The sequence below is a fragment of the Phaethon lepturus genome, unplaced genomic scaffold, assembly GCF_000687285.1.
Source record: "Phaethon lepturus isolate BGI_N335 unplaced genomic scaffold, ASM68728v1 scaffold41065, whole genome shotgun sequence".
NCBI classification, from domain to species: Eukaryota; Metazoa; Chordata; class Aves; order Phaethontiformes; family Phaethontidae; genus Phaethon; species Phaethon lepturus.
The window spans coordinates 436-16,938 of record NW_010541973.1 but is presented as its reverse complement, the minus strand read 5'-3'; the positions used below and the strand labels follow the sequence as shown (position 1 = coordinate 16,938).

General features: G+C 54.1%; 1 protein-coding gene across 1 annotated transcript in view; it reads left to right on the top strand.

Moving 5' to 3' along the window:
- AMN (amnion associated transmembrane protein) overlaps positions 1 to 15,086 on the top strand; it is a gene marked incomplete at its 5' end in the record, with an annotated part of 21,102 nt that extends 6,016 nt beyond the window's left edge. Inside the window, 9 exons of the mRNA XM_010287897.1 lie at positions 3,952 to 4,039; positions 5,548 to 5,783; positions 7,372 to 7,509; positions 7,601 to 7,709; positions 9,177 to 9,259; positions 10,245 to 10,431; positions 12,096 to 12,270; positions 14,629 to 14,731; positions 14,976 to 15,086. Of these exons, the coding sequence (XP_010286199.1) occupies positions 3,952 to 4,039; positions 5,548 to 5,783; positions 7,372 to 7,509; positions 7,601 to 7,709; positions 9,177 to 9,259; positions 10,245 to 10,431; positions 12,096 to 12,270; positions 14,629 to 14,731; positions 14,976 to 15,086 (1,230 nt within the window). The remainder of the gene's footprint in view (positions 1 to 3,951; positions 4,040 to 5,547; positions 5,784 to 7,371; positions 7,510 to 7,600; positions 7,710 to 9,176; positions 9,260 to 10,244; positions 10,432 to 12,095; positions 12,271 to 14,628; positions 14,732 to 14,975) is intronic.
- Between the last annotated feature and the right edge of the window lie 1,417 nt (positions 15,087 to 16,503).

Below are 16,503 nucleotides of genomic sequence, written 5' to 3'. Positions count from 1 at the left end.
CCCGGGTTCAAAGTGGAAATGCCACATTTTTTCCTGTGCTGATGGCGGTGACATGCCAGTCACCCTGCTGCTGTCAGTCATCTCAGCCCGGTGAATCTAGCAGAGTCGGGATGTGCCAGAGGCCGGTTCAAAGCCACCCGCTTCGAAAGCCACCTCTCAGGTCTTTGCTTTTTTTTCCTTTTGCATTTCGGAGGTTAGTTTCATTTTCATTTACACACTGGGACCACGGGATTTCTTCTCAGTGGTGCAATGCTGGAGGGGGTCTTTCCTCTTTTTTTTTTTTTGCTGACTTTGATGAGAAAAATGATGACTGTGTTTCAGTTGTCATTACACTCGATAATGATGACCGAGAAGCTAAAAGTCATTTATCAGTATCAGGGATGGGAAATGACTAATGGGACTCTAAGCTCGCTGTATTAATGGCCCTGGAGTACAGGTTGGCAGGAGCAAGGGAAAGCAGATGAAACCGCCAGTTTTTGGCTCTGGTCCTTTGGTACATGTCATTGCTCCGTTCAAAATGTACTTGGAAAGCAGCCCAGCCTATATGCAATTTCTATACTAAACTCCCAAATGCAGAAAGCCATTGCCCAACAGGAGTCTGCAGTTGTCCTCTGCAGTGAGCTGAGATGCTTAACTTAGGAAAAAAGAAAGGACAAATTATTTACAAACTAAGATCCATTGGACAACAGAGCCTCCTCTGAAATGCTGTCCAGTGGCGTGCATCTCGGGGAGGGCTAGGAGTGGATGGGCAACACGTCCACTTTGGTGGGCAAGGAGCCGTAGCTGCAGGGACCAGCCTCAGAAATTCCTGCAGTGAAGAGAATTACAGGGCTCTTCTTGCACCTCATGTTTGTGGAGATGAGGTTGACTCCATCCCCCGGCTCACATCATGTCACCTTGCATTTTAATTCCAGAGCTGGTGCTAACAGCTTTTGGGCAGTCCTGGAGTGCGAAGGGGTCAGCGGCTGGGACACCGTGTGTGCTGTGGGACTCTCATTTCCCTGCCACACTCACGCTCACATGCACAGCTTCCTCAGGGCTTGGGAAGTGCAGCCAGCCTGGGGTTTTGGCCTCAGTGGTGGCGATGGAAGCTGCATCTTCTCCAGAGATCCCAGAGGCCAACGTCTCCAGAGCCCTGCGCAGGCGCTGCGGGTATGGGGCAGGTTTAGCATGAGGCATTTTCTCCCACCTCTCCCTGTGGGCAGGATTGGTGCCGTGCACCGCTGACCCTGCGTCTGCTCCTCACCCCACCCAGACCCCGCTGACCCTCGCAAGCACGGCAGGATGTGACCTCAGTTGGTCGCTGGACCAGCATTTGTGCATCTGTATGTGCACATCTGTGTTTATCTCTAACCAACCAAGCCCCACCGCATCCCTGCTCTCTCCACACTGAACTCAGCCATGTCGTGTGAATCCTTCCCAGGTTTTCCTTGCTTTGCTTTGTGCTTAATGCAGGCACAAAACGCTCCTGCATTGCTCCCTGGAGCAGCGTGAGTGATGCCGCTTACAAATGTAGGCACATGTTTGTCTAAGTGTTGTCTCAGTGGCTTTTTTCTCCCCCTAGTTAATTTGTGAAGATTTGAACGAACAACCCCCTGAACAGGAAAGCTCATTGTGTCCTGCATGGCCACCGCAGGGCGTGTGGGAAGATCTGACCCATGGCCACAGTCAAAGTGTTTGGTAACAACAGGGGAAAGAGCTGTCGGGCAGGCAGGGATGATCAGGGACTTCCCCATCCGGTGGTCTTGATCCAGCCATAACACTCACTAACGCCAACTTCTGCAGCCTGGGAAAGCAAGCAGAGGCCAGCCTGTCATGGCCCTGCTCTGTCACCCATCGCCTGCAGCTGCTGTCCCATTTTTCTTCCTCCACCCAAAGATCCCTGCCCTGGTGAAACGATCCCCTGCATCCCACCCAAAACCCCACCCTGAGCAGCTCAGCTGGACTCCAGCAGCCAGCTGGCCACCCTCCCTGTTTGGCCCTGTCATGCCAACAAACTGGGCAAGAGGCAGCGGTGAGGGTCTCCAGCCTGAAATGGCCCAGCGGGCTTGGGAGAAGGGACTTGGCCGGCAGTGCTGCTGGTACCTGCCCTGGGTATAGGTGTTACCTGACCGCTCCAAAGCATCCCACCACCCATTCCTGCATGGGCTCACAGTAAATCAAGCCAGGGCACTTCTGAAGTGAAGCACCTTGTGAAAGAAGCTGGTAGCATAGACCTTGCCCAGTTCAAAGCAGGCCAAGCCCTGAGCCTCAAAATGTCACTAGACATGGCTTTTATATCTGTAGCTAAAGGGCACATTGCCATTCATATCCTGGCAGACCTTTCAGCCTCTTTCAGTGATTCAGTATTGGAAAAATTGGATTTACTCAAGAGTATTAGAAATTCAGAGAACATGATGGTGTGGTTTCCAGTTAGGTGTGATACATGCTGTGGTCTGCAGTGTCCGTAGGCAAAGGCTTCTTCCTGGCTGGTGGGGAGACTCCATACCCTTGGGACAGATGTTGCCCAGACCTCAGCTAGTCACCTCATCATCCCCTCTTGTCCAGCCCAACGTACGACATTGCTGGATCTGAAGCAGATGGTGCCCAGGAGCACTGCAGGGCTTTTCTTGGTGACACCCTCCTGCTGCTTTCCACCCTGGCTTCTCACGGTTCCTGAACCAAAAGGGAGACCTGGGCTATGGCCTTCAAAGCACTGCACCACCAAGGCACTAAACTTCTAAACAGCTGCCTACAGCTTGCGGGGTGAGGAGCTTTTTGCCATGTCCACCCCCCCCACCCCAAGGTGATTCCTCAGGCCAGACTGCCCCAAGGACAGAGAGCTATCCCAGCCACCCACAGCAGTCATTCGTAAGTCTTGCTTTCACTAACCTATATGCATATTTAAAGACAATTAAGTAGACGAAACCTTAAAATCCCATCTAACGTGCTTCTGCCTGAGCATAGGACCCAGTGCATCAGCATAACATAGTCATGGAGGGCTTCCAGCTGCTGTCTGGGGAGTGATGCTAAAACCCTCATAGATACAGTTAGAGGAGAAGGGAGCTTTGAACATTACTCACTCCTTGACATGTGAAAATATTGGGAAAACCTGACTTTCTTTCTGGCAATTTCTAAATGTAAAACGATGAGCTGGGCTGAATAACCCGTGTGCTGTGAACAAGTCAGCTCACTCCGTCGTTTGCCAAGGCCTGTCCCAGAGTTGGCAGTACCGGCTGGTGACCTGGGTGGCCGCAGCTCCTTGCCGAAAGGGTTCCCATGGCAGAGCTGTGCCTGTTGAGGTTTGTCCTTGTGCTGCTGAGCAGAAGCCTGGCCCAGGCTGAAGCCAGGCAAGTGCGGTGACCCTGACTACCTGTTGGTGATGTCCTACCCAACAAGAAGAGGGTCTAGCTATGGCAGCTGTGCCAAATGCCGCTGTGTGCTTTCCTCAGCTCCCACCGAGCATGAATCCACTAGCTGACACCTCACCAAGCATTGCTTGGGCCCCCGAGCTACTTTTTGTGGGGTGAGCACAGCCCCCAGAGGTGGGAACCCATTAAACGAGGGGATCTCTGGGCTCTTGCAGAGTAAGGTTGGGTTTTTCATGGTGTACCAATGTATAAAGCAATTCCTGAACTGCTGAAAGTGTGTGCAAGAGGAGGAAGGAGCTGCCAAAAGAGCTTATTTTGCCTTTTCCTTGTTCTCGCTTCCCTGAACATTTCATGCTTTTCTGTGTTACTGGAAGGTAATGTCAAAGTGCCTCTCCCCATCGCAGCGTCCCCATCTGCAAAAACAGGAGCTGATACTTTCCCATTAACGCGGGGCACGGCGAAGGTAACTCCTAATGACTGTAAAGTGCCTTGGAGACAGCAAGTGTAATAGGCAGCCTAATAATTAGCACTGTTATTTGATTACAAGCCTGGGTGGCTGGCAGCGGGACCACACAGTAATACTCTGAATCCCTTCATCTAGTACCTGCCCCTGAATGGAGAATTCGTGCTGGCATCTGGTGCAGGATTCGCAGCTTTCGACGGCAGCTGGGATCCAGGCTGTGACTCAGGTATTTTGTGCCCGTCAGCCCCTGACTAATCATGCAAATTCAGCCCTAACACTTCTACAAAGGTCTTTGCTGTCCCACCTCAGAGCAAAGTGAATCACTCCTCTTTTAATACCTACTTTTTCTTTGATGACCTCCCTCACATCAGATCTTTTTTTCCTGCTAGATCACCTGTCTTCTAAAAAAGTAATTATAGTAGGGAAGCCTTTGAAGTTGTAGCAGAGAGGCAAATATTGTTTGTATTTTACCCTGCTTATTAAGCATGTAGCCACATCAAAGCCCTCATTTTCTTTGCCATGGTATTTCTAAAGAAAACTGGTTAGGAATTACACACCAGTGAGCTGAACTGCAGCCGTCGCATGGCCTGACCCGCAGCCGTCGCAGCGAGCTGGCCTTTGGCCCAACACACACAGGCATTTCGGCATGAGTGCATCCTTCCCTCTCCTCTTTGCCCCCAGCCCAGGTTTGCCGTGTCTGAGACAGCAGGTTTGTTTCATCGGTGCCTGTTATTAGTCTGAAAGCTGTTTACTAGCGAGATGTGTTTTGGGCACTTAAGAGCTACATAACACTTTCAGTGGCAAGTAACTTTTTAGTTCGGCCGCAGAAAAGGAAGAGTCCAAGAGGAGCACCTGTGTCTGCGCTCTGACTGGCAAAAAAAGAGAGAAAAGAGAGAAAAATCCCAAACGTGTCTGCCCAGAGAAAGGACTGTCATCAGGCTGCCTGGAGGCACTCCAAAATCCTGCATTCCTATCATTTTTCTGCGTTGGGGCTGTTTGCCCCGCATCAGAGATGCTCCGGCAGCTGTCTGAGCTTTGCACTGGACTTTTCTTTCTGACCATGTGCTGCTCCTCCTCTGAAATCAACAGGCGTTTCTGGGACAACTTTCACAAATGGGGTTTTTTTAAAGCATGATTTTAAAATGAATGCAAATAATTCAGTCAATAAACGCCCGCCTGCTAGCTGAATCGGTAAAGGTTCAGCTGTTGGGGAAGGGTGAGAAGGAAGCAGGGCACTGCGTGATGGTACTTACCATCACACTAGCAGGGAAATGGTTAATGGTTAAATAATTAACGGTGAAATGAGGCACAGGTTTTGGGGTTACCTGCTGCGGGGAGCAGGGCCGGTCACGCTGCTGCAGGCCTGCCAGGCTGCTTGGAAACTGGGACATGAATTACACCCATTTTTATCTGGATTAGCTGTTACTCGGCATTTGGGCAGCTATTTTCCTCCCTAACCGTAAGGGTGAGCTTTAAAGAAGGGGGGAAGGCCTGCAGCCAGAAGTGGGGTCCGGGCTGAGCCGCTGAGAGCCCAGCCCCGAGCGCTGGACAGCCCTGCCGAGCTCCAGGAGGTGCCTGCAGCAGCCGTGCGGGAAGGCGATGCCATGGCCGGCCCTTCGCTCCCTGCCTGCGGGGTGAGCTCGTCCGCTTTGGGCTTTCACCAGCCCAGACGTGTCCATCGGGGCTGTGGATTTGGGTCTGGGTCGCTCTCGACCTTTCCTGTTGCTTTCTCAGGTGCGACAGTGAGGTTTGCCGATGCTGAGCACCATGCGTGGTTCGACCCCACGCTGTGGCAGGCCGTGTCCCCCGGCGGGGACCTCGAGCCAAGCGGGCATATGTTTTCCGTGGACGAGGAACGTGTCCCATGCCGCTACGACGATGTTATCTTCCAGCCCGAAACCTCCTTCCGGGTAAACGTCGACTCATCGCGGCAAGTGATTCATCTCCGCAGCATCTCTCTCATGGGCCAGGTAACGCTGGGATGATGAGAAACCAGCTCGACGCCTCCTTGCCATGGTCCCAAAGTAGGTCAGGAGAGGAGGGAGCAGCCGGGGGTGGAGGAGCAGCGGGGTGCGGGGAGATGGGGCACCCTGCTCCCGGCCCCATGGCAGTGCAGCTTCACGGGCTGCTGCTGCTGATGGCCTCGATGATTTTTCTTCTCTACCAGTTTGTTATCGCCTCCCTCCATGCAGTGTGGGAGCGCAGGCCATCTCACTATTCATGTTAAAGAAAAAAGGCCAATGTGCACGGGTCAAACCGCCGGCAAATGGCATCTTCTCTGGCACCGAGGGGCTGCCCCCTTCCCAGGCACGTGTCCGCAACCGTGCCGCGCAGGGACCCTCTGGGGACACCTCCCTCCCGTCCCCGACCTTCACGCGGCCCATGGCCCGGCGATCATCTCCCGGCTTCGCTTCGGTACTGCTCTTTAATTGATTGGAGGGATAATTATAGAAACGCTGGCAGCCTGCTGTGCTCCAGCCCGGGAATCAGGCGCGCGACGAGCCCCGTCCCTGGCTGGTTGGAGGAGTGAAAGATCACAGGCGCTGCAGCAGTAAACACGGGCTCCTTCCAGGACTGGGAGATGCGGCAGACATTTCATAAGTTATTTATTGCTTCTACCACTGTGCTGCCTGGGATCTGCCATTTCAGGGCCAGGCATTAGGTAACTAACTGCTTTGTGAGTAATAACCTCAGTCAGTGTCCGGGGGGGTGCAGCGAGTCTGGACAAGGCAGGACCCCGATGGAGCTCACCGAGGGCATATGTAGCCCCAGGGATGCAGAGCTAGATGGTCCTGGGTGCTCGGAGTGACGCTGGTCCCACTGATGCCTGGGGACCACCCCACGGCACATCATCCCCCCAAGGCCCCTCACTGCAGCTGGCCATGCCTTGGGGTGAAGGCTGCTGCTGAGCGATGAGATGGAAAGAAAAGGTGCTTTTTATTTTTCTGATTGTAGCATGTTTCCTAAAAATTGGCCTTATAAGCTACTTTGTCCCTTTGTTGCCAGCCAGGTCCTTGCTCTGTGTGGGTTATTTTCAGCCCAGGGCCTGAGAAATCTTCCTGCTGTGTCAGGACATGGAGAAGCCTCCCACGGAAGACAGAGGGTGAGGGAATTACCATCGGCTTGATAGGACAAGGCTGGTCAGTCCAGCTCAGCCTTTGCTAATGCCAAGCCTACTGAAACACTTCCCAGATTGAAGGAAAACACCTCAGATCCAGCCCCCTTCCTCCCAGTAAAAAAAGCTGATAAATTTAATTCTTTGGGACAGCAGAAAGAGGGTAAATAAGAAGGAAAAAAAAAGCGCCCAGCCATCTCATGATTTGTTTGTGGTCCTTTTTCTTGCTTCTAAATTAGAAAGGGTTTTTCTGTTGACCCTGTGGAAAAGCCCGAATGGGTGTAGCGTCAGGGTTTTCCTGATGCGCTCACCACCTTGGTGGGGCTGCCCCAAGCTGGCCGTCAGATGTGGCACGAGGCGTTCGGGCGGCTAGGCCGGGTGCCCGGGGAGAGCTGGGGCCTGGCTGGGGATATTCACCGGCTTTGCTGCTCTTCCGCACGCAGGAGCTCAGCAGCCCCGAGGCCTGGGCCGGGTACCTGCGGGGTCCCTCTGCACCGCTGCAGTTTCACGGCAATGGCACTGTCCAGGTGACAGGCACCGGCTGTCCCGACAAGTCTGGCTGTGCCTGTGGGAATGCCCCGGTGAGTCCTCCTGTTGCAATTCAGCGGGGTGCCATTGCATTTGGGGGGTGAGAGGAGGATGAGGGACTGATGTTGCTCTGCTCTCCTTTAGGATGGCCACCGCATCTGCGCAGCCCTGCTTAGGTCATCTGGGAGGCAGTGCCCAGCACCAGCATGCCAGAGCCCTTTGCAGCCCCTTGGCCACTGCTGCAGGGTCTGTGGTGAGTAGGGGGGCACAGCCCTATTCCTCCTTACCACCACACTGGCTGCCCCAGACCCCTTCCCCTGGCTCTGTGGGGGAAAGCCAGGTATGGGGGATGCTGCTGGTCTGGGGTCCAGGTGCTCGTGGGCTGAAGTTTTGCTGCAGCACTGCTCCTGTGGGTCCCATCTACATCCCACATGCCACCCTCCCAGGGCATCTCTCTGCACCTGGGTCGGGGCAATCCCAAACACAGATACAGGCTGGGTGATAAGTGGATTGAGAGCAGTCCTGTAGAGAAGGTCTTGGGGGTACTGGTGGATGGAAAGCTGGACATGAGCCAGCAATGTGCGCTCACAGCCCAGAAGGTCAACTGCATCCTGGGCTGCATCAAAAGCAGCATGGCCAGCAGGTCGAGGGAGGGGATTCTGCCTCCCTGCTCAGGTGGGGTCTCATGAGAGTGGGAGTGCTGTGTTCAGCTCTGGGGCCCCCAGCATAAGAAGGACATGGACCTGTTGGAGAGGGTCCAGAGGAGGACTACGAAGAGGATCGGAGGGAGGGAACACCTCTCCTAGGAGGACAGGCTGAGAGAGTTGGGGTTTTTCAGCCTGGAGAAGAGAAGGCTCAGGGGAGACCTTATTGCAGCCTTCCAGTACTTAAAGGGGGCCTGTAAGAAAGATGGGGACAGACTTTTTAGCAGGACCTGCAGCGATAGGCCAAGGGGTAATGGTTTTAAACTAAAAGAGGGCAGATTTAGACTAGATAGAAGGAAGAAAGTTTTCACAATGAGGGTGGTGAGGCATTGGCACAGGCTGCTCAGAGAAGTTGTGGATGCCCCATCCCTGGCAGTGTTCAAAGACAGGTTGGACGGGGCTCTGAGCAATCTGGTCTAGTGGAAGATGTCCCTGCCCATGGAGTGGGGGTGGAACTAGATGATCTTTAAGGTCCCTTCCAACCCAAACCATTCTGTGATTCTATGATTTCATGAAGCATCAGCCTGGCTTTTGGGAGCCTGTTGGGAGAGTTGCAGCCCTTTGTCCCTGCCTCTGGTTTATCCTATCAGGATTTCACAGCTCGTCAGGCTAATAAGGCTCTGCTGAGTTTATGCAGTGGAAAACACTCAGAGGAAATGCACCTTTTTCACCGTAATGTCAGCAAGTTTGTTTCATTTCATTTAAAATAAAATCATGCAGATTGTCAGCGTTCCCTCTGCAATGGGTGCTTCTCCATTAATCTACCTGGAAGATTGCTAAAGGGAATTTTTCATGCACAATTGTACCTAGATATTTGGTACCAAACCCAGTTGATAAAAGGACCAGTGAGGGAGGGAGATGTTTCTAGGGGCTGTGGAACCACCTCTCCTGAGCCCGGCCAGACCAGTTGCACGGAGGTACTGGTGCGTTTCGTGGCAGTCAAAGCTGTGCCGTCGTGGCAAGCTTTCTGCCCAGGCTCAGTGAGCCTGTCGTGTCTGTCTGTTTTCGGGCTGCAGGAGCCACAATTAGCCTGGATTTCACTCCTGATTTTGACCTGCAGAAGTACCGGGACAGACTGGTCCAAGCCTTGCTGAGCCAGGTATGTCAGCCTGCCAGGTCAGTAGGGTCTAATGAAACCGCAAGCCACCGGCCACTTCTGCTGGTGACTTGATGCTGGTGGGGCTGTCTGGAGGGTCCCAGTGATGCAGGGGGTTCAGCCTTTCTCCCCACCACCCTGCTGGGCTCACCCCCCACATTTTGCCTTTTGGATGTGCCAATTTGCCATGGGGGTGGTGCAGCCTCCCTTGCTCCCCACCGCTGCCACGCTGTCCCGCTCAACATGGGGCAGGAGCAGCTGCTGGCATGCAGATGGGGAAGGATGCAGGGGACCTTGCTGGAAACCCTGTTCTAGAAGACACAGGAGGTTAGCCAGGAGGTCAGGTCAAGATAACATAGGAGGTGAGCCTATGCAGCTGGGATCAAACAAACCTGCTGCGGCACATACTGTGGGCTCTGGGAGACCATTCCCAATGCTGGGCTGCTTTTGATTCGCCAGTAGGCAAGCACTGGGCAGGTTACTGGCACTGGTCAGCACTCAGATGCATGCTCTGCAAGGCATCACTCCACGCTGCTGCTTGTCAGACACAGCGTGACATCCATCCTCCTGGCTGGGAGCTGCGGGGAGGAGGCGTGCTCCGAGTTACACCGGGAGGGTCGATATCGGAGTATTGCTCTATTGATCCCCCGTTGAAAGCCTCCTGCCTGCCCGCCTTACAGCTGTGCACATCTTAATACAGTGTTTAACGGGCATGCTACACGACATTTCTCTTCCGGCGCGCTCGCTTCCATGGGGGGATACTGTGTGCTGGATGCTGGTCACAGCTTGGAAGGGAGGAGAGATATGAACTTCTCATCTGGGAAACCTAACGGCACTGTGGTAACAGGGATGGCAGCTCTGTGATGAGGCTCACACAGAGATTTATGGTTGGGCCTTGTTGGTGTATCTATCATGGCTGTCTATAGAGGTGACTAATTTCAGCTTACCGCTCTCACGGGCTTTACTTGTTGCTTTGTGTTTTGAAAAGCCCAAGTACGCCAGTGTGCGGATGGCCATATCCAAGGTGCACAAAGCACAAACCTTCCTGGGAGTCATACCCCAAAGCTCCACTCCCTTCATCCAAATCGTGCTGATCGATGACGAAGCAGCAGCACAGACTGGTACCGCTGCAGAGCAGATGGCTGCAGACATCATGGAGGACATAGCACAACATGGTAAGGATGCCGTCCTCCTCGGTGGCTCCCCCACGGGTGCACCTAAAGTCACCGCTGTCCAGAGCTTCTCGTGCCCCACCAGCAGCCCACATGGCAGCCCTGTGTCCCTGCTTTTTCACCACAGAATCACACAGGAATTACAGAATCACAGAATCAATAAGGTTGGAAAAGACCTTTAAGATCATCAAGTCCAACCATCAACCCAACACCACCATGCCCACTAAACCATGTCCTGAAGTGCCATGTCCACATGTTTTTTGAATACTCCTAGTGATGGTGACTCTACCACAACCCTGGGCAGCCTGTTCCAATGTTTGACCACTCTCTCAGTAAAGAAATTCTTCCTAATATACAGTCGAAACCTCCCCTGGCGCAACTTGAGGCCATTTCCTCTCGTCCTATCACTAGTTACTTGGGAGAAGAGACCAACACCCACCTTACCACAATCCCCTAGAGAGCGATAAGGTCTCCCCTCAGCCTCCTCTTCTCCAGACTGAACAACCCCAGTTCCCTCAGCCGCTCCTCATCAGACTTGTTCTCCAGACCCCTCACCAGCTTTGTTGCCCTTCTCTGGACACACTCCAGCACCTCAACATCCTTCTTGTAGTGAGGGGCTCAAAACTGAACACAGTATTCGAGGTGCAGCCTCACCAGTGCCGAGTACAGGGGCACTTCCCTACTCTTGCTGGCCAGAATTAAGAGGCAGCTTAGTTGAAGTTCCATGAGTTGAACACTCCTAAGGTCTTTGTCTTCATTCTGGTCCAGCACACCTCTAAGCCTTCCTAAACACACACTCCGCGTTTCTAATGATTCCGGTAGTGAACTTTGCTTACCCAGAAGTTTTACCATCTTAATCATAGTAGGACGGTGGTGTGAGCAGAGCAGAACCGCAGGATCAGACTTATCATCATCAAAATTGTCAGGGGCCTCTGGAGACCATCTTTCCCGTCCGCCCCCTCCCCCCCCACCACCAAAGCAGGTTGCCCAGGGTCATGTCCAGTTGGGTTTTGAATGTCTCCAAGTATGGAGACTCTGCAACCTCTCTGGGCAACCTGTCCCCACATTTGACCATCTTTGCAGTAAAACAGTTTTCGCTTACATTGCCGTGGAATTTACAGTATTTCAGTCTGTGCCCATTGCCTCTTGCCCTGCACTGGGCACTGCTGAGAAGAGCCTGGCTCAGCACTTCAGCTGTATCTCACCAAGGCAGAGCAGAGGGAAAGGGTCGCCTCCCTTCACCTGCTGGCAACAATCCTCCTCATGCAGCCCAGGATACCATTGTCCTTCCATGCCATGTCTGGCCATGGTCAGGTTGGTGCCCACTAGGACTCCCAGGTCCCTCTCTGCAGAGCTGCTTTCCAGCCAGAACGCTGCATGTGGAGGAAGCCATGTAAGCTGGCAGATGCTGATGAGCATATAGGTCACAGCCAGCAGACCTGATGGTTCTTGTATGAGTAGCAGACCCATATAGGCTTGTCCCAGTTGAGTCCACCCAGCTCTGTATCCCACCCCCAGTCCCCAGGGAAAGGTGATTAACCAGGCGAGCAGCGCCAGACCCAACTGCAGGCTCCTTCTGCCCCGTGTGTGAGTTGGGGTGCTATGCAGGTGTGTGGGTGTGTTGCCATGTCCAGTCCTCACCCCTCTTTCTTCCTGCCCTTTCCCAGGTGAAGCACTTGGCATTGCAAGTGGCAAAATGGAGGTGGCCACTGGCAGCGCTTTCAGCGGGCAAGCAAGGAGCCACGCATTGAGCATGATCACGGCAGGGACGGTCTTGGGGCTACTCTTCAGTCTCCTGTTGCTTGGAGGGATCTTCTTTCTCTACAGAAAGGGAAAGCTAAGGTAGAGACGAAGTTTCTGCTGGCAGCATGTTGCCGGGCTTCCCCTGCCTGGTGGCAGCTGTCATCCCAAGGCTGTCCTTCCAGACATCCTGGTGGCACAGAGGCATGCAAGGCTGCCCAGAGCTCCCATGGTGGTAGGCATGGCCGGGCGGCTTGCTATTCCAACGTTACTAGTACATAACATCACAGAATGGTTTGGAGTGGAAAGGACCTTTGAAGATCATGTAGTCCACCCCCACTGCTGTGGGCAGGGACATTTTCCACTAGGTCAGGTTGCTCAAAGCCCCATCCAGCCTGACGTTGAACACTTCCAATGATGGGGCAGCCACAACTTCTCTGGGCAACCTGTTACAGTGTCTCACCATCCTCATACTAAAGAATTTCTCCCTTACATCTAATCTAAATCTACCCTATTGTAGTTTAAAAGCATTGCCCTCATTGTTCCTCACAGTTTATTGGAGGTGAGGTGGCTGAAAGGCACTTCTGTACTCTTGGGCTGGGAGGATTTGCTTCTTGGTGCCATGTGGCACGGTGTGCTCTGGTGGGAGTGGGGCTGCCGTGGCTCGGTTGGAGCTCCACACAGCCTGGTCGTGCTGCCTGGGGACATCTCCTGTTCCTTGTAACTGTGAGCTTGTAGTCCTCCTGGGGGATGGAGGACTGAAACTGCTAGCTGCTAAATAGAAATCCATCAAAATAATTCAAAGCACTTGTCCCGTGGCTTTGTAGCCATGAAAGGGAGTGACAGCATCCAGAAGCAAATGCAGCTTCTGGTACATTAGTTGCTCACGCTGCGTGGAGAGTGGTGTGCAGGTCCCAGGGGAGGGCCGGTGGGGTGCACGGCACCTGACCTCACTGCAGCCGGGAGCTGGTCAGAAATACCCTTCTCCATCATCTTTTCCCCTCCCAGCTTGGAGACAGGCTCCAGCAGTGAATAGGGCATCCCAGCAGCACCCACAGCCAGCGCTGGGAGCACCCACCTCTGCACCACACTCGTGCACCCACCTTTACGCAGGGCCCTGCCTCTCCCAAGGAGGGTTTTGCAGGGTTTATTGGCAGACATCTTTGCGTGGGGGGCTGTCCACTGAGCCGCTATGGCTCGTCTCACCTAATTGGCCACAGGCAAACAGGATGGACCCTACGCTTTGTATAACCAGGGGGTGGGAATTGCTTTAATTTGTGTGTGCAAGGTGCATTGGTGTCTGCCAGGACATGCTGTCAGGTTGTTTCTTCCCTCCTGGTTCCTCTGCCGGGGTTTTCTTGCCACGCAGCAGCGGCTGTGGCCAGGGATGCTTGCCCTGCCGCTCGGCACATGCTGACATGACATTTCCTAGCAATAAACCCGCGCCTTCATTTAATTTCTAAATAAAACTCCCAGCCCCATAATTGCTGCTTGATGATTTATCTTCCACTGACACTTCTTTGGATGCCGGACAGGCCTTTGAAACCAGCTCCGTCAGCAGCGGGAGGGAAGTTCATGTAGCTACAGGAGACAGAGCTGAACCCAAGCCCAGGCCACGTCCCCAGCTGACCCACTCCTGCTGTGTGTCCCTGGGTGGCTCCAGGGCAGGTGCCCTTTCGGGCAGTGCTGCCGAGCATCGTGAAGGCATCCGGCACTGGCAGGGATGCTGCAGGTTAGGCAGGCGGCTCTGGGAGCCTACAAACAAGTCCGCCTCCATGCAGCAGTGCCGTCCTGAGCACCAGCAAACCAGTGAATGCAGCTTGTTTCCGGTGAAAAGGGCCTGGTACAGCCTCCCTGCAGATAACACAGCTCCTCCGGTTGCCTCTGTAGCGCCTGTGCCACGGCGGTCACAGTGTTTAAGTACAGGTGGGTACACGTACCTGTGGTGACGTGTGCGGATCCACTGCTGAGCCCACCCACAGCGGGTGCCTGGTGCAGGGGATGATGCTCAGTGACTGGGACCCTTAGGATAGGACTAATGAGGAAAATAATAAAAGTGGTGATGGTGATTAAGATGATAAAATGTTAATATGATAAAAGTAATGATAAAAGTAATTAGTGCTTGTTGAGATTGCAGTGGGAACAGGTGTCAGCTCTTGTGACGATTCATTTTAGGCCACGTGAGGAGAGCGATGGCTCCGAAGCTAAGCCTGTGCAGGGGTTGTCTGCCTCTGACAAACTCTTCCCTCCAGGATGCAGGTCCTAGGTGTCCAGGTTTAATGGTTTCTGCTGCATAGGGCAGTCTTTCCCTGGGAAAGGGTACAATCATCTCATTTCAAAGACAGCCTGAAGCTTTGCCTTGTATTTTCCCATCCACCTCTTGAAAATGCAGTGTTTCGGCTGGGGGAGCTGGCTGGGATGGGTGGGATGCTGGTGGGTGATGTCCAGGTCTCTCCCCAGGCTGCCTGCCCTGTGCCTCCCCCAGCCTCGGGACAGAGCAGAGGACCTGGTGTCCCCTGCGCCAGCCAGTGACAAAGGCTTCGACAACCCCATGTTTGATGTGGTGAGTTGCCACTGCCTGGGGACACGGGGATGCCTGGGGCCATGGGCAGGAGGTGGCGGGGCCCCAGCCAGGACCCTCTCAAGTGCCAGTGGAGATGCAAGCCAGGAGGGGTTTGTGGGATGGTCCCATCCTCCCATGGGTCACCAGCTCCTTGGCTGCTGCAGGGACTCAGTGCTGGGTGGGTTTTGCCAAGGGTTTTGCTTCCCTTCTCCATCGGTTGCTTTTCCCTCCCTCACTGCTGTAGGAGCCACCAAGCACTGACATTGGAGAGGAGATGCTGCAGGAGATGGCTCCCAAAGACCATCAGGTCTTCTATCTCAACCCTCTGTATGATGCAAGCGAGACGGAGACCTGATGACGTGGCCTCGTGCTGGGGGATGCCACCACCTCCCTGGGGACACCACCACCTCTCCAGCCCTCACAGCCCCTCACGGCGCTCCTGGTGCGATCTAAACCACAAGCAAGCAGATCCCACCTGAATAAAAGTGTCCCAGCGGTGAAGGAAACCACAGCAAACCTTCACTGTAAGGGCTCAGCCACACAGGCATTGCCTCCGTGGTGTTGCTTCTGGGTTTTAAACTGTATTTTGTAGTTATCATCAGTCCTTTCTAGACAGTTCAACACTGAGATTTGGGTCTCAGGTGATATCTGGGGAAGCTGGGGTCTAACTCAGCACCCCGCTCTCTAGCCAGCACCGTGCTGGATTTGCCCAGGGCGTGGAGCAGGTTGAAGGCTGCATCCCCAGATGTAAGATGGAATTTCAGTGCTTAAATTAATTTCAGAATGTGGCCCAGAGCCTGCAGAGCTTGGACCCGTTAGTTGGGTTTAAAAGGAAATTATTTTGCTTTCCAGCCGTGTACTCGGTGCCGGAGGATCTCTGAGCGGGGTCCCCCATTCCTCTTCGCTGGGACCTTGCTCCTGTCCCCTGGGTGCTGGCACAGGGCTCCGTCCTGAGCAAACATTTCCCTCCCCTTTCCCTCTGCTGAGCCCCCTGAGCTTGCTCCTTCCCCCTGTGCCTGGGCTGACGGTTATAAGACCCTCTTGGACCTACCTGGGGATTTATCATGTCACTCCCCGCAGCAGGAGCACGCTGCTTCTCGCGGTGCAAGGGGAAGGCGCTTGAGTGCCCGTGTCAGGGCTCCCCGGGGAGGGAAGCAGGCAGGAACCCGTCGGCTGGGGCCAGTCGCTCTGGCCTGTCTCTAACGAGGGTCGTGGCAGCGGCGGCACCGAGGGGCCTCGTTAGCGGTGGCGTTTGCGGCCTGGCATGTGTCAGATGCCCTCAGCTGCCTGCAATGTCAGGCAGCGCTTTGTCACAGGAGCAGGTCTGATGGGTGAGGCTGAAATTATGGAGATGTATGCAAATTCATGCAAATTTAGTCTCTACTGGGTTTTCAGTAGGGCTCGTTGGCATATTCCATAAGGAAGCAGCTATTTTAAGTTTATGATATTTTGTTCTAGTCTCCGGAAGACATAATCCCTTCTCAAAGGCCTGGGAATTCATCATTAGGCGCATCAGAGCCCTGACGAAGGGTGACAGGCAGCACACGGCGATGAGACCGGCCCTGCCACCCCGCTGCCAGCAGAGACACCTCCGGCACCGGGCAGTGCGAGCAGGCAGGACGCAGCGCAGGAGCCAGGCAGGGCACAAGGCCACCTCCAGGCCCTGGCTGTTGCCAGCGTTTTGCAAGCCAGGGCAGAGCTGGGGCCGAGAGGCCGTCTGCGCTCAGGGCCACACGGTGGGGATTTCACCATGCACGTCTCTCCTGAGCGTG